General features: G+C 30.1%; 1 protein-coding gene across 1 annotated transcript; it reads left to right on the forward strand.

Moving 5' to 3' along the window:
* Positions 1–1,751: 1,751 nt before the first annotated feature.
* Positions 1,752–22,243, forward strand: LOC119611967 (centrosomal protein of 162 kDa-like). The gene is made up of 7 exons (XM_037967674.1): positions 1,752–1,868; positions 3,138–4,260; positions 4,326–4,536; positions 4,597–5,204; positions 13,048–13,217; positions 17,197–17,349; positions 20,693–22,243. The coding sequence occupies exons 1-7, from the start codon at positions 1,752–1,754 to the stop codon at positions 20,816–20,818; spliced, it is 2,508 nt and encodes an 835-aa protein (XP_037823602.1). The 3' UTR covers positions 20,819–22,243.
* The last annotated feature ends 1,896 nt before the right edge of the window (positions 22,244–24,139 follow it).

Here is a 24,139-nt window from a genome sequence, read left to right on the forward strand (position 1 = left end):
TGTGGAAGTAAACTTTGATCCAAAATGGCCCATCTGAAATCAAAAACTATGGGAAATTCCTCCGGCATTAAATGCAATATTACCCCAACGAACCCTAATCCAAGACTTTAGAAACACTTAAACATTAAGAAATACTATGAAACTGAGCTTCCTTAGGGAATTTGGTGGTCTTTGTGGCGTAGGGTTTATATAGCAGTAGAAGAGATTAGTATAATCTTCCATTCACTGATGAAAATGATGGATGATAAGAGAAACATTCCAAAAAGGGAGGAATAGAAGATAGATACTCGACAACGAAAACCTTTGGCACCTTTGGGGATGGAAAGGAATAATATTTGGTATAAAGGACATAACCCTTAGTTTAGAAGGGCCGCACAAATGAACATGAACTCTACTTGGAGATCAGTTCCATTACGATCCTCTTTAGTAAAAAATGTAGAGAAGGGATAGGAAAATAAATTAAAGGAATTAAACAATACAGTGAACCAAAAGACCAAAAATAATTCTAGATAAAGGAAAATCCAAATGTGAAGGAAAAAGAGATAGACGAAATAAAAATTCTTACAAAATCTACCATAGATTGGCTTATAAAGCCTTGCAGATACCGTTCATGAGCCTTGCAGATATCGTTCCTTACCTGCAAAAGTATGGTTTGGTAAAAGCTATTTTTAGACAATGAAATGTTAATACTATCAGAATTCATATACCAATTCCCTTTCATTTAATAAGTATTCCGGTTGCTTTTACACCGAGTACTTTCCATAAAGCCTTATATGCGGATCTTGCTTTCAACATACTATAGATGGATTTCTTAAAGAGCGCAATGGAACCGATTACATTTAAGATTATCCTGTAATGTCTCTTCTAATTACGTCTAGATACAAACCTTTTTTTCTGGTGTGCTGGTAGCCAAAGCAACCTTATTGTAAACTGTCTTATCAACTCTGAGTACTTCTACAACTTCGCAAGAATGCACCGACTGATACTTAAAAGTCTTGACACTACAAACCACAATACGACATGATCCAGTGTTAGTTCCGTCGCTTTATATATTGCTAAGATCTCCGCTTGAAAGACACAACATTCGTCTTGAAGTCTATAGCATTTCCTTATATCCTTTCACTAGTAAGGTAGATATTTCGCTTCTTTAATGTTTGGGCTCTAAATTCCATTCCAGATCATTGTTATCATTCCTCTGCCCTACCCCTAGGTCATGTTCCCATGGCAAATTGCCCTCACCTTGGTGACTACTTCTAATCTATCAGACTAGAGGATTGATATGACTCCTCGGAGTAATTTGACACGCAGTTTAACCAGTATCCCTATCTTTTTTAGTACTACGGAGCCAGTGGCCCGCAGGATTCATCTCGTACTGACTATTTGTGAGGTTTGGGGTAGACATAGTGTTTTTGTTTAAACTCAAATATCGGGAACATATATCGTTCTTTAAAGGAATGGTGGTGGTATTAATATTTGCGGATAAGATTCCTATTCTGGTTGCCAACTTAACAGGACCACACAGAGTGCAGGGAAAGAGTTGACGTCACAAAACTTAATGCAGAATGAGTGATAGGTATGTGAGTCAGCACTCCATCCACATATCCATAGCAAGGTGTCGGATAAATGTTTTCATAAATATGTCATATGAAAGGTCTACGTTATGAGTTAAATATTTTGGGATTTACTATGTTCGTACCTGACCTACCTAAATGTGTCTCTATAAATAACATAACGATGTCTTGACTTATTGAATGAGATCGAACTTCGATCAAGCAAATGCGTCACAATGTACTGTTGCCGAAACAACAAATGCCATTCCAGCAGTATGGTTGAGTTTGATGACTATTATGGTCAGAGATTACATGTTGGTAATGAGTTATTTCATACATTACTTAGTAATAAACAAACAATATCAGTAGTTTTTTATTTATAATTTTATATAAAAACCATTCCAAATAGCACGTTAAAATAGCTGGTTACTGGAGCATTGAAGTAGTGAATAGACTAGTCAAAATGAAAAAAAAATATTAAGGTGGGGTTTAAATCCGGGAAAGTTTGGTAAGCACATTTGTAACTGGATATTTTTTGGATCTCGTCGAACAAAAATAAATAGGCATTTACCCACAAAGTAAGTACTTCCACTCTGCCACAATCGTATATGACTGCTTATTGGATAAGCTGGGTAGATTACAATAGTTTTCACTGACTAAACTTAATTTTAACCAAGGGACCAGAGTATAATTTTCTAAAGGATTAAGCTGCTCTAAATCAGATTTTCGAAATATCTTATCTAGAAAATCGTGATTAAATTCTGTTAAAATTCTGAGTCATATTTTCGTTACTTATTTTAAAATTGTCATGAGTATATGCAATAACAAAATTGCCTGCAGGCTTAAATTAAAACTTGCATATGAGTTCTAGATAATTTCATGAAACCCCCAAATATACTCACGTATCTGTAGAAATATGTCTTAAATAAATATAATGCAAAATGAAAGCGAAAGTATTACAATATACATTTTATAAACGAATAAATATCTACATATATCGAGTCGCTATATTCAAAAAATGCTAACTCAGAAAAGCGAATTTTCAAGAAAGAAAAAAAAAAATTTTAATTGCATAATGTTGAACATGTTGAATATGTATTCCATATAATATACATAAAAAACTCTCTTTGGTCCAATATTGAGTTAGCACTTTTTGAATATAGAATGTCGATATATTGAAAAAATAACAATTGATGTAAAAATGAAACGAAATTCGAAACTAAGTAAAGAAACATATTGAATATTGTACAAATAACCAATAAAGAGCATAAAGAAGCTGTGGAAGTACCCAAACAAATGGTTCGAACAACAATCTATAGACAATTGTCTAAACAATGAAACACATATGAATTGTATTGATTATTATACGAATTGAATAGAATTCAATAATAAAGTAAATGATGAAACAAACAATAGAATAAATAGACTTTAAAGGCGTGAAAATATTGAACAAATACAGAAAAAAAATACATTCCAATTTGTTCGATAATTTACAGGGAGCCCTTTTTTTCTCTGTATATATATTTTTCAGAAAATATGTATTATTCTGCTAATGTATGATTTGTATAATTTCTTTTCATTATACAGATTGAAGAGATTACCGAGGCAATGGAAACTATAGAGTTAATAGTACACGATAATGATGAAGATGGTGATGACGATGTGGTTGATGGTGTGCATGATGATGATGCTTATAATAAAGTAGCGAGGAATGAAATCTTAACATTGGCATTAGCTACTAATGATTCAATTAATATGTCAAATTCCACATACTCTTCGTTGTCATCAATAATCTCAACACGTACGAATTTGGTGCAACATCAACAACATGATTATGGACTTGGTAGACGTCCCAGTTGTGATGTTGCTACGACAAATAACAGCAATAATACCTCAACATTGAAACAACAACAGCAGTCACAACAAATCGCACAAAATCAAACTGTCTCATCACCCAATCTTTTGGCAAGTCCACTTTTACGTTTGGCAAACAATGCACCACCCGAACGCTGTAATTCCGGTAGTTATCTTGGGCGCCGATCATCGATGACTACACCCGATAGTGGTGTTAGCAGCCAAACCTATATGATCACTAATACCGCCAGCACCATAACCCCCACTCATAGCGCTGCAACACCACAACCAACCTCACCTCGTAAAGTTAAATCAATTGGCATTGGTACGACAACACGTACGTACTGTGACAAATCAGTCAATTCATCGCCTATACATGTTGTCTCCACACTCACCTCCCCCATTGATACACACAATTCCATGATATCCGTAACACGCGAACATGCTCTTAAGCAGGAAATCGAACAATTGCAAGAGCGTCTCAAAGATACAGAAGAACGTTTAGAATCGTTTCGTATACAACATGATACGGTCTCGCAATTGCATCGTAAACTAAGAGAGAGTAATACTCAGCTACAGGAGGAATCGGAGATATTGAAGCTGGATGTTCAACATCTCAATGAGTGTGCAAATGTTTTGAGAACCGAACTGCAGGCGGCGCGTCATGATCGTGATGAGGCTTTGGATTTGCAAAAGGTTTTGCAAAATGAATTGGAAGAAACAAGAGCTGAAAAGAAACGTGCTCAAGAGCAAAAAGAGCGTGATGCTAAAACCATACAAGACTTGCAGAGACAATGTAGGGAAATGGAAAGGATATTAATGCGCAAACATCCAGATTCGGTGTCAGCTTTAATAGGTAAGTTTGTGGAAAACCTTATCACATCATTATTCTTTTTTAACGAGGTATATTTCATTACCTAGTGGCTTCTAAATCCGGTGGTGGTTCTCACAATGACCAAGAGAATCATAGCAGTCGCAAGTTACTAGAGCAGCGCATTGCCCAATTAGAATCAGATGCCAAAGAACAAGACTTAAAAGCCCAACAAATACTTGCCAATGTACAAGCACGTTTTAATTCGGTACAAGCTAAATATGAGACACATATAGCCGATTTGGAAACACAAGTGTTAAGGTAATTGTATAACTCTGCTCACCTCTATAATAACTAAACTAACTTAACCTCTGCCGACAGTCTGCAGGAAATCAACACCAAACTTAATGAAAAAATTGAGTCACAAGTACGCACTTTGGACTATTTCGTTTCCAAGAAAGCTGAACGTTACTACAACAATTGCACACAAACCGAAGAACCCTTTATAATCCCTATACCAGTTCCTGCTCCCGCCCCCCTAGTTCTACCCGCAGAACCGAAACTTTCACGCACCCACAATCGTAAAACGATTAGTACCCAAACTATATCGGCAACTCGAGAAAGTGGTACCAATACTATTGGAACTTCTAGTCAACATTCGGCCAGTTCCAGTACTAGTAGTACTGCCAACTCGACACCGAACAATTCACGACCCAATTCAAAACAGAGTGGTATACGTAAACCCATGGCTACAGCCAGTTCTTTGACCTCTGCTGTAGCTTCTAAATTGCCAATTTCACAATCAGATTCTACTATTTCCCTATCGGCAGCACAGGCTGCTGCCAGCGCTAAAGAGGATGCTCATCTTTTGGCTACTATACGTGGTATGCGTGTAGATTTGGCTATTAAAAATAAGGCTTTACAGCGTTTGACACGCGAGCTGGATGAGTGTAAAAAGACAATAAGAAAGATACAGAAGGAAAAAGAAGGTGAGTATGAAATCAAAAGATTTTCAATTAATATAATTTAGTTAAAGAGTAATTAGTCCAAACAGCACTAATCCCAAATTAAAAATCTTTAAATTTCCTTAAGAATCGCGTCACCTATATGTCAGTTCTAGTTCGGTTTTGGTTCAGTTCTAGTTCAATTCTCGTATAGCTCTAGTTTAGTTCTAGTTCAGTTCTAGTCCAGTTCTAGTTCAATTCTAGTTCAGTTCTAGTTCAGTTCTAGTTCAGTTCAAGTTCAGTTCTAGTTCAGTTCTAGTTCAGTTCTAGTTCAGTTCTAGTTCAGTTCTAGTTCAGTTCTAGTTCAGTTCTAGTTCAGTTCTAGTTCAGTTCTAGTTTCAGTTCTAGTTCAGTTCTAGTTCAGCTCTAGTTCAGTTCTAGTTCAGTTCTAGTTCAGCTCTAGTTCAGTTCTAGTTCTAGTTCAGTTCTAGTTCAGTTCTAGTTCAGTTCTAGTTCAGTTCTAGTTCAGTTCTAGTTCAGTTCTAGTTCAGTTCTAGTTCAGTTCTAGTTCAGTTCTAGTTCAGTTCTAGTTCAGCTCTAGTTCAGTTCTAGTTCAGTTCTAGTTCAGTTCTAGTTCAGTTCTAGTTCAGTTCTAGTTCAGTTCTAGTTCAGTTCTAGTTCAGCTCTAGTTCAGCTCTAGTTCAGTTCTAGTTCAGTTCTAGTTCAGTTCTAGTTCAGTTCTAGTTCAGTTCTAGTTCAGTTCTAGTTCAGTTCTAGTCGTTCTAGTCAGTTCTAGTTCAGTTCTAGTTCAGCTCTAGTTCAGTTCTAGTTCAGTTCTAGTTCAGTTCTAGTTCAGTTCTAGTTCAGTTCTAGTTCAGTTCTAGTTCAGTTCTAGTTCAGTTCTAGTTCAGCTCTAGTTCAGCTCTAGTTCAGTTCTAGTTCAGTTCTAGTTCAGTTTCTAGTTCAGTTCTAGTTCAGTTCTAGTTCAGCTCTAGTTCAGTTCTAGTTCAGTTCTAGTTCAGTTCTAGTTCAGCTCTAGTTCAGTTCTAGTTCAATTCTAGTTCAGTTCTAGTTCAGTTCTAGTTCAGTTCTAGTTCTAGTTCTAGTTCAGTTCTAGTTCAGTTCTAGTTCAGTTCTAGTTCAGTTCTAGTTCAGTTCTAGTTCAGTTCTAGTTCAGTTCTAGTTCAGTTCTAGTTCAGTTCTAGTTCAGTTCTAGTTCAGTTCTAGTTCAGTTCTAGTTCAGTTCTAGTTCAGTTCTAGTTCAGTTCTAGTTCAGTTCTAGTTCAGTTCTAGTTCAGTTCTAATTCAGTTCTAGTTCAGTTCTAGCTCAGTTTTAGTTCAGTTCTAGTTCAGTTCTAGTTCAGTTCTAGTTCAGTTCTAGTTCAGTTCTAGTTCAGTTCTAGTTCAGTTCTAGTTCAGTTCTAGTTCAGTTCTAGTTCAGTTCTAGTTCAGTTCTAGTTCAGTTCTAGTTCAGTTCTTCAGTTCTTGTTCAGTTCTAGTTCAGTTTTAGTTCAGGAACCGATTTTCGATATAGATTTTGTCTCGTTATCGACTTGTGGTAGAGGTGGAACAACAATTAACATCCTTGAGGTTCCATAAAACTAAGTAGAACTGATCTTTCGCTTTTCAAAGAGTTTTATTATACATTAAGCCACATTATTTAGTATAAATATTTTACTTTAAAGCATGGAAACAGAACCTTAAAGACGTGTAAATAAGCGAACAAAATGTTGTATTTTGTATACTAATCCCTAGATGAACAAAATTTTATAAAATATAAAAATTGCAAAGTCATTTTAAATTTCTACAATCATTCAATACTAGGGCACACATGTTAAAGTCGTGCTTAAAAAATGTTTAGCATAAAAAGTAAATAAACTATATTTATATGTGGATTTAAAAGAAATTTAATATTATATAAGATTATAAAAATTCAAGGTTTGCATATTCAAATCTACACATTTTAAAAACTAGTAGCTAAAAGTGTTTTAAAAATTTGTTTTAATTTGTTTCAATCTTTCACCATTTCTCTTTTAATTTAATTTGCAATTTCTGATAAAGTTTTTAAATTGTTTTTATTTAAAGATTAAAATTTAAAATGCATAAAATGTTGACGCTGATTTTTTTTATGATTTTGTAAAAAATAAGACAAAGCAAAAAAATAAACAACGTTTTGTTATTTTTTTTTAAATTTTGCGTCTAGAGCTACGATCCCCATGACTGATCGAGCGAGCGAACTTAAGTGAGGCGCAGTGTCTCTACCTAGTATCAGGTTTCTTTCTTAACTGATTTATTGACTTTCTCTGAATTAAGTAAAGACACGTACATATTTGAAAAAAAAAACTAAAGTAAATAAATACATTTTACATAAAATAACAAAAAATAACGTTAATGCGGAAATAAATCATTGACAAAAGTTAATGTTAGTTTCAAATAATATTATTTTATTTATTTTAACAAAAACAAATCAAAACAAATTTGTAATAAATAGAAGGTGTAAACAGTTTCAAAAAACCTTCCTTTATTATGTTTTTTTAAGTTTTTTGGTCATCATCATAAATTACTATTAAAATGTACTCTAATGGATTTAATGCGAGCATTAAACAAAATGATTCAAACTCACGTTTAAATATGCGTTCACACTATATTTCAATATGTTGATTGCATATTAATTTTTATATGTATTTAACAATTTACTTTTTTTCTATAAAAACCTTTTACTTATTTTCGCGTACGAGTTTAAGACTTATTTTGTAATATTTCAAAATATATTAAAAATTATGTAAAAATCGTTTAATTAGATTAGGTTAAATAGTTCCGTGATGTGTTTATCTAATGTAGAGAGACATTTTTTAAGAGCATCTTTACTGTCGTTAATATTGTCTAAGTCTATAGCTGAAAAATAGATATATATCTAGATAGATAGATAGATAGATAGATAGATAGAGATAGATAGTAGATAGATAGATAGATAGATAGATAGATAGATGATAGATAGATAGATAGATAGATAGATAGATAGAAGATAGATAGATAGATAGATAGATAGATAGATAGTAGATAGATAGATAGATAGATAGATAGATAGATAGATAGATAGATAGATAGAGAGATAGATAGATAGATAGATAGATAGATAAATAGATAGATAGAGAGATAGATAGATAGATAGATAGATAGATAGATAGATAGATAGATAGATAGATAGATAGATAGATAGATAGATAGATAGATAGATAGATAGATAGATAGATAGATAGATAGATAGATAGATAGATAGATAGATAGATAGATAGATAGAGATAGATAGATAGATAGATAGATAGATAGATAGATAGATAGATAGATAGATAGATAGATAGATAGATAGATAGATAGATAGATAGATAGATAGATAGATAGATAGATAGATAGATAGATAGATAGATAGATAGATAGATAGATAGATAGATAGATAGTTCTAGTTCAGTTCTAGTTCTAGTACAGTTCTAGTTCAGTTCTAGTTCAGTTCTAGTTCAGTTCTAGTCTAGTTCAGTTCTAGCTCAGTTCTAGTTCAGTTCTAGTCAGTTCTAGTTCTAGTTCAGTTCTAGTTCAGTTCTAGTTCAGTTCTAGTTCAGTTCTAGTTCAGTTCGTTTAGTTCTAGTTCAGTTCTAGTTCAGTTCTAGTTCAGTTCAGTTCAGTTCAGTTCTAGTTCAGTTCTAGTTCAGTTCTAGTTCAGTTCTAGTTCAGTTCTAGTTCAGTTCTAGTTCAGTTCTAGATCAGTTCTAGTTCAGTTCTAGTTCCATTCTAGTTCGTAGTTCAGTTCTAGTTCAGTTCTAGTTCAGTTCTAGTTCAGTTCTAGTTCAGTTCTAGTTCAGTTCTAGTTCAGTTCTAGTTCAGTTTTAGTTCAGTTCTAGTTCAGTTCTAGTTCAGTTCTAGTTCAGTTCTAGTTCAGTTCTAGTTTAGTTCTAGTTTAGTTCTAGTTCAGTTCTAGTTCAGTTCTAGTTCAGTTTAGTTCAGTTCTAGTTCAGTTCTAGTTCCGTTCTAGTTCAGTTCTAGTTCAGTTCTAGTTGAGTTCTAGGTCAGTTATAGTTCAGTTCTAGTTCAGTTCAGTTCAGTTTTAGTTCTAGTTCAGTTAGTTCTAGTTCAGTTAGTTAGTTAGTTAGTTAGTTAGTTAGTTAGTTAGTTAGTTAGTTAGTTAGTTAGTTAGTTTAGTTAGTTAGTTAGTTAGTTAGTAGTTAGTAGTTAGTTAGTTAGTAGTTAGTTAGTTAGTTAGTTAGTTAGTTAGTTAGTTAGTTAGTTAGTTAGTTAGTTAGTTAGTAGTTAGTTAGTTAGTTAGGTAGTTAGTTAGTTAGTTAGTTAGTTAGTTAGTTAGTTAGTTAGTTAGTAGTTAGTTAGTAGTTAAGTTAGTTAGTTAGTTAGTTAGTTAGTTAGTTAGTTAGTAGTTAGTTAGTTAGTTAGTTAGTTAGTAGTTAGTTAGTTAGTTAGTAGTTAGTTAGTTAGTTAGTAGTTAGTTAGTTAGTTAGTTAGTAGTTAGTTAGTTAGTAGTAGTTAGTTAGTTAGTTAGTTAGTTAGTAGTTAGTTAGTAGTTAGTTAGTAGTTAGTTAGTAGTTAGTTAGTAGTTAGTTAGTTAGTAGTAGTAGTTAGTTAGTTAGTTAGTTAGTTAGTTAGTTAGTTAGTTAGTTAGTAGTAGTTAGTTAGATTAGTTAGTCAGTAGTTAGTTAGTTAGTTAGTTAGTTAGTTAGTTAGTTAGTTAGTTAGTTAGTTAGTTAGTTAGTTAGTTAGTTAGTAGTAGTTAGTTAGTTAGTTAGTTAGTTAGTTAGTTAGTTAGTTAGTTAGTTAGTTAGTTAGTAGTTAGTTAGTTAGTTAGTTAGTTAGTTAGTTAGTTAGTTAGTTAGTTAGTTAGTTAGTTAGTTAGTTAGTTGTTAGTTAGTTAGTTAGTTAGTTAGTTAGTTAGTTAGTTAGTTAGTTAGTTAGTTAGTAGTTAGTTAGTTAGTTAGTTAGTTAGTTAGTAGTTAGTTAGTTAGTTTAGTTAGTTAGTAGTTAGTTAGTTAGCTAGTTAGTTAGTTAGTTAGTTAGTAGTTAGTTAGTTAGTTAGTTAGTTAGTTAGTTAGTTAGTTAGTTAGTAGTTAGCTAGTTAGTTAGTTAGTTAGTTAGTTAGTTAGTTAGTTAGTTAGTTAGTTAGTTAGTTAGTTAGTTAGTTAGTTAGTTAGTTAGTTAGTTAGTTAGTTAGTAGTTAGTTAGTTAGTAGTTAGTAGTTAGTTAGTAGTTAGTTAGTTAGTTAGTTAGTTAGTTAGTTAGTTAGTTAGTTAGTTAGTTAGTTAGTTAGTTAGTTAGTTAGTTTAGTTAGTTAGTTAGTTAGTTAGTTAGTTAGTTAGTTAGTTAGTTAGTAGTTAGTTAGTAGTTAGTTAGTTAGTTATTAGTTAGTTAGTTAGTGTAGTTAGTTAGTTAGTATTAGTTAGTTAGTTAGTTAGTTAGTTAGTTAGTTAGTTAGTAGTTAGTTAGTTAGTTAGTTAGTTAGTTAGTAGTTAGTTAGTTAGTTAGTTAGTTAGTTAGTTAGTTAGTTAGTTAGTTAGTTAGTTAGTTAGTTAGTTAGCTAGCTAGTTAGTTAGTTAGTTAGTTAGTTAGTTAGTTAGTTAGTTAGTTAGTTAGTTAGTTAGTTAGTTAGTAGTTAGTTAGTTAGTTAGTTAGTTAGTAGTTAGTTAGTTAGTTAGTTAGTTAGTTAGTTAGTTAGTAGTAGTTAGTTAGTAGTAGTTAGTTAGTTAGTTAGTTAGTTAGTAGTTAGTTAGTTAGTTAGTAGTTAGTTAGTTAGTTAGTTAGTTAGTTAGTTAGTTAGTGTAGTAGTAGTAGTAGTTAGTTAGTAGTTAGTTAGTTAGTTAGTAGTTAGTAGTAGTTAGTTAGTTAGTTTAGTTAGTTAGTAGTTAGTTAGTTAGTTAGTTAGTTAGTTAGTTAGTTAGTTAGTTAGTTAGTTAGTTAGTTAGTTAGTTAGTTTAGTTACTTAGTTAGTAGTTAGTTAGTTAGTTAGTTAGTTAGTTAGTTAGTTAGTTAGTTAGTTAGTTAGTTAGTAGTTAGTTAGTTAGTTAGTTAGTTAGTTAGTTAGTTAGTTAGTAGTTAGTTAGTTAGTTAGTTAGTAGTTAGTATTTAGTAGTAGTTAGTAGTTAGTTAGTAGTTAGTTAGTTAGCTAGTTTAGTTAGTTAGTAGTAGTTAGTTAGTTAGTTAGTTGTAGTTAGTTAGTTAGTTAGTTAGTATAGTTAGTAGTAGTTATTAGTTAGTTAGTTAGTTAGTTAGTTAGTTAGTAGTTAGTTAGTTAGTTAGTTAGTTAGTTAGTTAGTTAGTTAGTAGTAGTTTAGTTATTAGTTAGTTAGTTAGTAGTAGTTAGTAGTTAGTAGTTAGTTAGTTAGTTAGTTAGTTAGTTAGTTAGTTAGTTAGTTAGTTAGTTAGTTAGTTAGTTAGTTAGTAGTTAGTTAGTTAGTTAGTTAGTTAGTTAGTTAGTTAGTTAGTTAGTTAGTTAGTTAGTTAGTTAGTTAGTTAGTTAGTTAGTTAGTTAGTTAGTAGTTAGTTAGTTAGTTAGTTAGTTAGTTAGTTAGTTAGTTAGTTAGTTAGTTAGTTAGTTAGTTAGTTAGTTAGTTAGTTAGTTAGTTAGTTAGTTAGTTAGTTAGTTAGTAGTAGTTAGTTAGTTAGTTAGTTAGTTAGTTAGTTAGTTAGTTAGTTAGTTAGTTAGTTAGTTAGTTAGTTAGTTAGTAGTTAGTTAGTTAGTTAGTTAGTTAGTTAGTTAGTTAGTTAGTTAGTTAGTAGTAGTTAGTAGTTAGTTAGTTAGTAGTTAGTTAGTTAGTAGTTAGTTAGTTAGTTAGTTAGTTAGTTAGTAGTTAGTTAGTTAGTTAGTTAGTTTAGTTAGTTGGTTGGTTAGTTAGTTAGTAGTTAGTTAGTTAGTTAGTAGTTAGTTAGTTAGTTAGTTAGTTAGTAGTTAGTTAGTTAGTTAGTTAGTTAGTTAGTTACTTAGATATTTTTTTTAGAAATTTTCGATCAATTTTATTTTAAAAAAATCAATTGTTATAACAATATATTTATTAAAATAATAAGAATAAGGAATTTTTTAACAATACTTTATTAAATTTCTCAATCAGCCCTATAACTATTTCATTCACTATAATCCTTACTCATATAATAGCCTAGATCATCAAAATAGATTTTTGTTTTAAAGTCTCATACATCATACAAAATAAAACAAAAAAAAACCGAAAATCTCTTAATTTAATACGCTCCGGGCGTAAAAAACACTACAACTAAACCATGTTTAACAACTTCTGATGGAAAATGACATAACATTTTAATCCGAACCTCCATAACACTCAAAAAGCTAATAAGTAACATACATTTCTTTTTGTAACCATTTCTTCTTTCTTTCTCGGATTAAATTAAAAAAAGATAAAAACTGAAAGCGAAAGTTTTACACAAGATTTCAAAGAAATTAAAAACATAATGTAAAATGTGTGTTTTGTTTTTTTCATAACAAATTGGGATTTTAATTAATTACTTTACCAAATCATATGTTTTTGATTTGGTAAAGTAAAAAAAAACTATAAAAATTAATAATAAATAACCATAAATGTTAAAATTTTAATAAGTTTTTTTAAAGTGAATCTTATTGGAAATTATGTAAACTTTTCTAATTTTTCAATTTTATAAAAATCAATCAAACTCTCAAAAGGGGGCCTTAAAACTGGCGGTGTTCAAAAATTAACATTTGTTGTTACGTTCAACGAACTTGTTGCTATAAGATTTCTTTTGTTTTAAATTAATTGTTAAATGATTAATTGTTTTCCGTTAATTGTGAGGTGTAAAAAATATTATTAAAAGATAGGTTCTTTCTGTTGTGTTTTTGAATAATCTTTTTTTTCTCTTTCTTAAGCTTTTAAATATGAAAGAAGTCACAGCACTGCCGCTTCTAGCAGCTCTTCTAAATATAATGTAGAACATATGCCGGCTAGCACAGAATCCCAAGCATTAAAGGAGGCTCAGAATAAATACAAACTATTAGAAGCCGATTACAAGTCACTGCATGAGAAACGTTTACAAGATGTAAGTATTTATTTTTAGTATTCTTTCCAATTTCAGAGAGTTCAAGTCAGAGTAAAGTAACTCTCGATATAAAATCCAAAACAAGTGAGTCATACTGATCTGGGGTCTGTTGTGACATTTTATTAGTATTCTAATCTCTTTATATCTTCTTCCAAAAATGTACCTATAAAATGTGTTTACTGTGTCTTAACTATCGGAACTAGACTGTAGTCTAGACTAGACTATAGACTAGACTATAGACAAGATTATAGACAAGACTATAGACTAGACTATACCCAAGACTATAGACTAGACTATAGACTAGACTATAGACTAGACTATAGACTACACTATAGACTAGACTATAGACTAAACTATAGACTAGTCTATAGACTAGAATATAGACTAGACTATAGACTACACTATAGACTAGACTATAGACTAAACTATAGACTAGTCTATAGTCTAGAATATAGACTAGACTATAGACTAGACTATAGACTAGACTATAGACTAGACTATAGACTAGACTATAGACTAGACTATAGACTAGACCATAGACTAGACTATAGACTTGACTATAGACTAGACCATAGACTAGATTATAGACTAGACTATAGCCTAGACTAAAGACTAGACTATTGACTTAACTACAGACTAGACTATGGACTGACTATCGACTATACTATAGACTGGACTATAGACTGGACTATAGACTGGACTCTAGACTGGACTATAGACTAGACTATAGACTAGACTATAGACTAGACTATAGACTAGACTATAGACTAGACTATACTAGACTATACTAGACTATACTAGACTATACTAGACTATAGACTAGACTATAGACTAGACTATAGACTAGGACTATAGACTAGACTATAGACTAGACTATAGACTAGACTATAGACTAGACATGAGACTAGACTATAGACTAGACTACAGACTAGACTATAGACTAATCTATAGACTAGACTATAGACTAGACTATAGGACCAGACTATAGACTAGACTATAGACTAGAACTAGAGACTAGATATAGAACTAGACTATAGAATAGACTATAGACTAGACTATAGAACTAGAACTTAAGACTAGACTATAGACTAGACTATAGACTAGACTATAGACTAGACTAGAGACTAGACGATAGACTAGCACTATAGACCTAGACTATAGACTAGCTATAGACTAACATAGACTAGACTATAGACTAGACTATAGACTAGACTATAGACTAGACTATAGACTAACTACATAGACTAACTATGACTAGACTATAGACAAGACTTAGACGAGACTATAGACTAGACTATAGACTAGAACTATAGACTAACTATAGACTAGACTATAGACTAGACTATCACGAAACTAGACTATAGACTAGACTATAGACTAGACTATAGACTAGACTATAGACTAGACTATAGACTAGACTATAGACTAGACTATAGACTAGACTATAGACTAGACTATAGACTAGACTATAGACTAGACTAATAGACTAGACTATAGACTAGACTATAGACTAGACTATAGACTAGACTATAGACTAGACTATAGACTAGACTATAGACTAGACTATAGACTAGACTATGACTAGACTATAGACTAGACTATAGACTAGACTATAGACTAGACTATAGACTAGACTATAGACTAGGACTTATAGACTAGACTATAGCTAGACTATAGACTAGAACTATAGACTAGACTATAGACTAGACTATAGACTAGACTATAGACTAGACTATAGACTAGACTATAGACTAGACTATAGACTAGACTAGACTAGACTAGACTATAGACTAGACTATAGACTAGACTAATAGACTAGATATAGACTAGACTATAGACTAGACTATAGACTAGACTATAGACTAGACTATAGACTAGACTATAGACTAGACTATAGACTAGACTATAGACTAGACTATAGACTAGACTATAGACTAGACTATAGACTAGACTATAGACTAGACTATAGACTAGACTATAATAGACTAGACTATAGACTAGACTATAGACTAGACTATAGACTAGACTATAGACTAGACTATAGACTACACTATAGACTAGACTATAGACTAGACTATAGACTAGACTATAGACTAGACTATAGACTAGGCTATAGACTAGACTATAGACTAGACTATAGACTAGACTATAGACTAGACTATAGACTAGACTATAGACTAGACTATAGACTAGACTATAGACTAGACTATAGACTAGACTATAGACTAGACTATAGACAAAACTATAGACTAGACTATAGACTAGACTATAGACTAGTCTATAGAGTAGACTATAGAATAGACTATAGACTTAACTACAGACTAGACTATATACTAGAGTATGGACTGACTATCGACTATAATATAGACTGGACTATAGACTAGACTATAGACTAGACTATAGACTGGACTATAGACTAGACTATAGACTGGACTATAGACTAGACTATAGACTAGACTATAGACTAGACTATAGACTAGACTATAGACTAGACTATAGACTAGACTATAGACTAGACTATAGACTAGACTATAGACTAGACTATAGACTAGACTATAGACTAGATTATAGACTAGACTATAGACTAGACTATAGGCTAGACTATAGAATAGACTATAGACTAGACTATAGACTAGACTATAGAGTAGACTATAGACTCGACTATAGACTTAACTACAGCCTAGACTATATACTAGACTATGGACTAGACTATATACTAAACTAGACTGGACTATAGACTAGACTATAGACTGGACTATAGACTAGACCATAGACTAGACTATAGACTAGACTATAGACTAGACTATAGACTAGACTATAGACTAGACTATAGACTAGACTATAGACTAGACTATAGACTAGACTATAGACTAGACTATAGACTAGACTATAGACTAGACAATAGACTATAGACTAGACTATAGACTAGACTATAGACTAGACTATAGACTAGACTATAGACTAGACTATAGACTAGACTATAGACTAGACTATAGACTAGACTATAGACTAGACTATAGACTAGACTATAGACTAGACTATAGACTAGACTATAGACTAGACTATAGACTAGACTATAGACTAGACTATAGACTAGACTATAGACTAGACTATAGACTAGTCTATAGACTAGACTATAGACTAGACTATAGACTAGACTATAGACTAGACTATAGACTAGACTATAGACTAGACAATAGACTATAGACTAGACTATAGACTAGACTATAGACTAGACTATAGACTAGACTATAGACTAGACTATAGACTAGACTATAGACTAGACTATAGACTAGACTATAGACTAGACTATAGACTAGACTATTGACTAGACTATATACTAGACTATAGACTAGACTATAGACTAGGTTATAGACTAGGTTATAGACTAGACTAATGACTCGACTATAGACTGAACTACAGACTAGACTATATACTAGACTATGGACTGACTATCGACTAGACTATTAGACCATAGACTAGACCATAGACTAGACTATAGACTAGACTACAGACTAGACTAATCTATAGTCTAGTCGATAGTCTAGTCTATAGTCTAGTCTATAGCCTAGTCTATAGTCTAGTCTATAGTCTAGTCTATAGTCTACTCTATAGTCTAGTATATAGTCTAGTCTATAGTCTAGTCTATAGTCTAGTCTATAGTCTAGTCTATAGTCTACTCTATAGTCTAGTCTATAGTCTAGTCTATGGTCTAGTTTATAGTCTAGTCCATAGTCTAGTCTATAGGCTAGTCTATATTCTGGTCTATAGATGATGAGTAAGAAATATTTGGTTAAATAAATTTTCAAACTACTATTTGCCTCAATTATACAATAAATTGTTTTTTAACACTAAATTAATTTCAATTCCCTTTTTCGTTGTACATAGTAACAAATACTCTTTTCTTTTTGATGATCAATTATAAATTAATTTCTCTTAAATCGATATACACTTTTTAAATTAAATTTTCTCTTTATAGTTAAAAACCCTACAGACTGCCCATGAACGTGAACTCGCAACATGTCACGAAACCGTACGCATTTTACAACAGCGTCTCAACGAACGTGATGAACAGTTTGCTTTGCAAAAACGTCGTAAAGTACCCGTTGACTATTACGCCTTAAAAGCCAAGGTATGTATAAAATCAAATAAAAAGACTCAAAAATCGAGGGATTCATAAAGTGATAGCAAAACTAACGGTATTAGTAGTAAAACAGACGCATAAATGAACACAAGACAAAACATTGATATCTGATAATAACCATTGAACACAATTTTGATATGCTAACAACATACAGAGTCATGTCCATTGGACATACTATTACTTAGTATTAAATATTATTTTATTGTATAATTTTGTACATTTCTTTTCGTTTTTTTTTTTTTTTGTGGGTTTTTTTAATGAGCGTGCAGCAAGTGTGTGGCTAGCTACCGCAAGTCCAGCTAGCTAGTCTTCTTTTATGCAATATAATTGTAACAATTTTTATGATTTTAATTTACAAATTAATGTACGCATTGCATAATGTATCATTATCGCCATCATCATTATTATTTCAATCATTATCTGAATGTTACACTTTTTATTTTTTAATGATTTGTATACAAAATATTTTTATTTTTTTCATTTTAAAGAAAAAGTAATGAGAAAGAAATTTAATGAATGAATAAATGATGAGTGAGTGAGTGAATGTATAAAAAATGTAACGATGAAATGGTGTTAAATAAAAATGTTTATTATTTTCATCACACATATGTACGTGTTCACATAAATAAAGTTATAAATTTAATTATCTTCTAAATTATGTAATAAATGACCGTTAAACCTTTTCTTTCTTTTTGTTTTGTGTTTTATTATTTTTAATAGTTTTATTATTTAACCGCTAATATGTATGTAGTTTAACTATTAACAAATTCCATTACATTTTTAATTTGTTTATATTATAAATTGTTTATGACCAATTGTTGGTCATTGAAAATATTTTTATTTAAAATTTGTTTAAAACCGTAAATTTTAATACTAATTTGTTTTGAATACCGAATTGACGTTAATGACCGTTACAGTTTGTTTAATAAGTGTAGTTGTAAAAAAAAGTTGTTTAAATCCTGGGATTCTCCTAACGAAGTGCTATTCGGTGTATGATCGCTACTGGGCTGTTTATGAGCTGAAATAAAAGAAATGAACATGTATAACCCAGATCAATAATTTTTATAATCCCGCCCGCTTAATCCTAATCTAGTTTTAAAATTTCTGCACCACATCAGCTTTTCGAGATATCGTGTCAGAAAGAGGTCCCCGATTTTAATCGTGGACCTAATGATATGATTATATCGTAACACTAAAACCAGATCGACATTGTTAAACGGCTGTTTAATACTACACTGATGACACTAAAGAATAGAGTCTATAGGTTCCTATAACAACTGATAATCCGAAGACAAATTATACCACAAGTTCTGAATTGGATATCGATTAAAAAGGAGACCTAATCGACATTTCAGTATTTTTTCAGTCTAAATAGATTTGAAGAATCGAAGTGAGGATATCTAACTAACTAACTAACTAACTAACTAACTAACTAACTAACTAACTAACTAACTAACTAACTAACTAACTAACTAACTAACTAACTAACTAACTAACTAACTAACTAACTAACTAACTAACTAACTAACTAACTAACTAACTAACTAACTAACTAACTAACTAACTAACTAACTAACTAACTAACTAACTAACTAACTAACTCACTAACTAACTAACTAACTAACTAACAAACTAACTAACTAACTAACTAACTAACTAACTAACTAACTAACTAACTAAGTAACTATCTATCTATCTATCTATCTATCTATCTATCTATCTATACATCTATCTATTTATCTATCTATCTATTTATTTATCTATCTATCTATCTATCTATCTATCTATCTATCCATCTATCTATCTATCTATCTATCTATCTATCTATCTATCTATCTATCTATCTATCTATCTATCTATCTATCTATCTATCTATCTATCTATCTATCTATCTATCTATCTATCTATCTATCTATCTATCTATCTATCTATCTATCTATCTATCTTATCTATCTATCTATCTATCTATCTATCTATCTATCTATCTATCTATCTATCTATCTATCTATCTATCTATCTATCTATCTATCTATCTATCTATCTATCTATCTATCTATCTATCTATCTATCTATCTATCTATCTATCTATCTATCTATCTATCTATCTATCTATCTATCTATCTATCTATCTATCTATCTATCTATCTATCTATCTATCTATCTATCTATCTATCTATCTATCATCTATCTATCTATCTATCTATCTATCTATCTATCTATCTATCTATCTATCTATCTATCTATCTATCTATCTATCTATCTATCTATCTTATCTATCTATCTATCTATCTATCTATCTATCTATCTATCTATCTATCTATCTATCATCTATCTATCTATCTATCTATCTATCTATCTATCTATCTATCTATCTATCTATCTATCTATCTATCTATCTATCTATCTATCTATCTATCTATCTATCTATCTATCTATCTATCTATCTATCTATCTATCTATCTATCTATCTATCTATCTATCTATCTATCTATCTATCTATCTATCTATCTATCTATCTATCTATCTATCTATCTATCTATCTATCTATCTATCTATCTATCGATCTATCTATCTATCTATCTATCTATCTATCTATCTATCTATCTATCTATCTATCTATCTATCTATCTATCTATCTATCTATCTATCTATCTATCTATCTATCTATCTATCTATCTATCTATCTATCTATCTATCTATCTATCAGCTTGTGGTCCTCTATCCAATGTATTTGTGGACGGATCATGTTAAAGTTCAAAACACAATTTTTAGGTCTGAAATTCATTGCAGAACCCCCATGACTATTTTATATTATAGTTTTATCAACAACTTGAAATTATTATATTCAGATCTAGTTCTGTTAAAGCATTAAGTGTTTCTTAGGACTTGAAAAGGATGTACAACTGGTTCTGTTAACACTTAGGTGATGGACCCGGTTCTTCAACTGGTTTTAAAATAGATTTTTAGTTTGGACTGTTTGTTTTTTATAAATGTTGATTTTTCGAATATCTAATTTTTTGCTTAATAAAAACCGGTTTCGAATATTTTTATTTGCTTTGTAAGCAACGGATACTTTAGTTATATTTTGTAGTAAATTCTAACACAGCCCGACATAATGTCCCACTTTCTTCCTAACTTTTTTTACATTAAATAAATAATGGCAATCAGACGATTGGACCTAAATCTTTTAAAATGTTAAAAGTCAGTTCGGGTCATGTTTTATCAAACAACTAAAAATTTAAATGTTAGCTGCTTTATGTAAAAACGATTATTAAAGATAACAATGTTTTACTTTTTTCTTTTAATAATAATTAAATGTTTCCTTTTACAGGTTTCTTCGCTAGAAAGGCGACACACTGAACGTGAAGAACGTTTGCACATGCTGGTCGAGGCCCTCAGTAAAGGGCGTCTTAATGGCGCTTTAGATGATCTACTGGGCGATAATAATAATCAATGAGATTCATTGGAAAATCAACAATTAACACAGCGTTGATTAATAGAAATAATTTAAAATATTTTTGCATATGATTTAAAACCAAAATTGTATTTCTATGATTTATGGGGATAAAATAAACATTATTAAGCTGGGTTTTTGCTAGCAGTGTTAGATAAAAGAATTGGAAAATGCTGACCAATTAAAGCTGAAAAAAGATTAAGTTTTAACCAAAAATAAAATAAAATTGTTACAAACACAAATATTTTGTATTAAAATAAGTAAAAATAGAACATAAATTAACAAATAATAAAAATTATGGACTGAAAATTTAAACATAAATTATACTTTAAACCTTGTTTAAGAAAAATTTTAACAGTATTATTTAAAGAAAAGAGAAAATTTGGGAAAAAAAAGAATTTAAATTTAAATAAAAGGCTATTTAAACTATTGGCTATAAATTAAAAGACAAATTTAATAAATGAAATATTTAAAAGTAATAATAAAATAGAAACGCAACCGTTCAGTTTCCTTCCAAAGGTTTTAAAACAAAATTACAGTAAAACTCAAAAATTTAAATAATACAATAAACAAATAAGAATTTTTAAGAAAAACCGAATTAAAAAAAAATATTTACAAAAATTAGAATTATTATTGAGTTCAGGTTTAATACATAATAATAAACAGTAGTTTAGCGTTTAGAAATTAAAAATATATCTCTACTTCAACAAGTGTTTCAGAAAAAAAAACCAAAATCAAGATCCCTTTACAATATTTAGAATTCTTTGCTCTAAAAGGAATTAATTTTCTTTCCATTTGGAAACAAAATTAATTGAATATGGAGTAAAAAGTAAACTTAATCTCTAGTAATACTTGTGCTAACAATAAGTTAAATATTTAAAATTTCAAAAAAAGTTTGTGTTCGTTTTAGAATTTACTTAATAAATAATAGAAATATTTAAATATACTATTAGCTGTTTTCCTAAATTGGTATTAAACAAATCTTACTCAAGTAGTGTTTGAATATGTATTATCCTTTTTCTAATAAATAACATATTTCTATATAGTGTCAATTTAATTATACAACTATTACTCAAAATTTATTGGATTATAGCAAAAAAATACTTTAAATTTAAAATTGTTTAGACAAACCCTTTAAATACTAATATATAATTTAATCTATTATTTAAGTTTTATTAGAAAAGTAATTATTTAAGTGTCCCCTCCCATCTAAACTCTGTTATTGTAAACCAACTAACTTCTATTGTATTTTAACCCTACAAGAGCAAAAGACATTTTACAGCAAAAGCTCAAAATAATTTGCGATATATTTTTTAAAAACTTTTAGTTTTTATTTTCTAATTATTAACAAACAAAAACTCTCGTATTTATAGATACTTTAGCGTTAAGACTTAATATGTTTTCTGTATTAATTAAACCAAAAACATAAAAACAATTTTAAATAAAAATAAAAAAACAAAAACTTTTTAAAAGTTAAAAATAACAAATTCTGTTTCATTAAACCCCGTTAACTCCACCTCCGGTTATCGTTTAACCGGTAGATAGTCTTCCGGTTAAAATCATTTTTGTATGAAAACCTTACGATAAAATATAAAATACATTGTGGCAATGGGAGTTAATAGAGTAATCTTCCAAAACGAAAGAAAATCTAAACAGTTCATAATGAATTAAAAATCTTTCAAAGAATATTCAATCAAATCGAAACGAAGTGAAAAATTTGTAAAAAAAATCAATCAAATCAAAACGATTATAGAGTAGACTATGAACTACACTATAGACTAGACTGTAGAATAGACTATAGACTAGACTATGGATTGGACTATTAACTAGACTATAGACTGGATTACAGACTAGACTATAGACTAAACTAAAAACTAGACTATAGACTAGACTATGGATTGGATTATAGATTATACTATATACTGGACTACAGACTAGACTATAGACTAGACTGTAGACTAGACTGTAGACGAGACTATAGACTAGACTATAGACTAGACTATAGACTAGACTATAGACTAGACTATAGACTAGACTATAGACTAGACTATAGACTAGACTATAGACTAGACTATAGACTAGACTATAGACTAGACTATACTATAGACTAGACTATAGACTAGACTATAGACTAGACTATAGACTAGACTAGACTAGACTATAGACTAGACTATAGACTAGACTATAGACTAGACTATAGACTAGACTATAGACTAGACTATAGACTAGACTATAGACTAGACTATAGACTAGACTAGACTATAGACTAGACTATAGACTAGACTTAGACTACTATAGACTAGACTATAGACTAGACTATAGACTAGACTATAAGAAATAGACTTAGACAGACTATAGACTATACTATAGACTATACTATATGACTAGACTATAGACTAGACTATAGACTAGACTATAGACTAGACTATAGACTAGACTATAGACTAGACTATTAGACTAGACTAGACTAGACTAGACCATTATCTAGACCAAACTATAGACTAGTGTATGAACTAGACTATGGCTAGACTATAGACCTAAACAATAGACAAGACTATAAACTAAACTATAGACTAAACTAGATTCTAGACTAGACTATAGACTAGATTCTAGACTAGACTATGTATATACTGGACTATAAACTATACTATGGACTAACATATGAACTAGACTATCGACTATACTATACACTAGACTATATACTAGATTATAGATTAGGCTTTAGACTAGACTATAGATTTCCATCTAATATAAAAACATATTTTAAATTATTTTCAATATTTCTTTATTTCAAACGTTTAATCAACAATATGTATGTGCTTTTCTTTTAATAATTTTGTAATATAATTCATTAAAACCTTTAAAGATTTTTTTAAGAGATTTTATAATTTTGTTAAAGGAAAAAAAAAAACAATTCGAATCCCAAACAACAGCAACATGACACATATAAATTTTGCTTAATTTCACTTAGTTTTTTTTGGTTTTTTTCTAATATTCATGCAGTAGTTTTGATAATTAATTACATATTCTTTTTTTTATAATAAACAAATAGAGAACAATAAATTTTAGTTTTAATTAATTTTCATAGAGGATTATTTTTTAGTATATTAATATGTTTAATATGTTTGTATTAAATTAGCAACAAGTAGTATATTTTAGGTATAGAAATATTTTTATAAATTGTACTGAATTTTATATTATTTTTTTATTTTAAACATACATATAATAATACATATTATGATTATATTGTTTATATTAAACCATATTATTTTAATTATTTCTGGTTAACGTTATTGTGATTCACATTTTCATCTAGTAGGGTAG

Source organism: Lucilia sericata, unplaced genomic scaffold, assembly GCF_015586225.1.
Source record: "Lucilia sericata isolate MDLA Ls3-8-SP2 unplaced genomic scaffold, ASM1558622v1 Contig001568F_arrow, whole genome shotgun sequence".
NCBI classification, from domain to species: Eukaryota; Metazoa; Arthropoda; class Insecta; order Diptera; family Calliphoridae; genus Lucilia; species Lucilia sericata.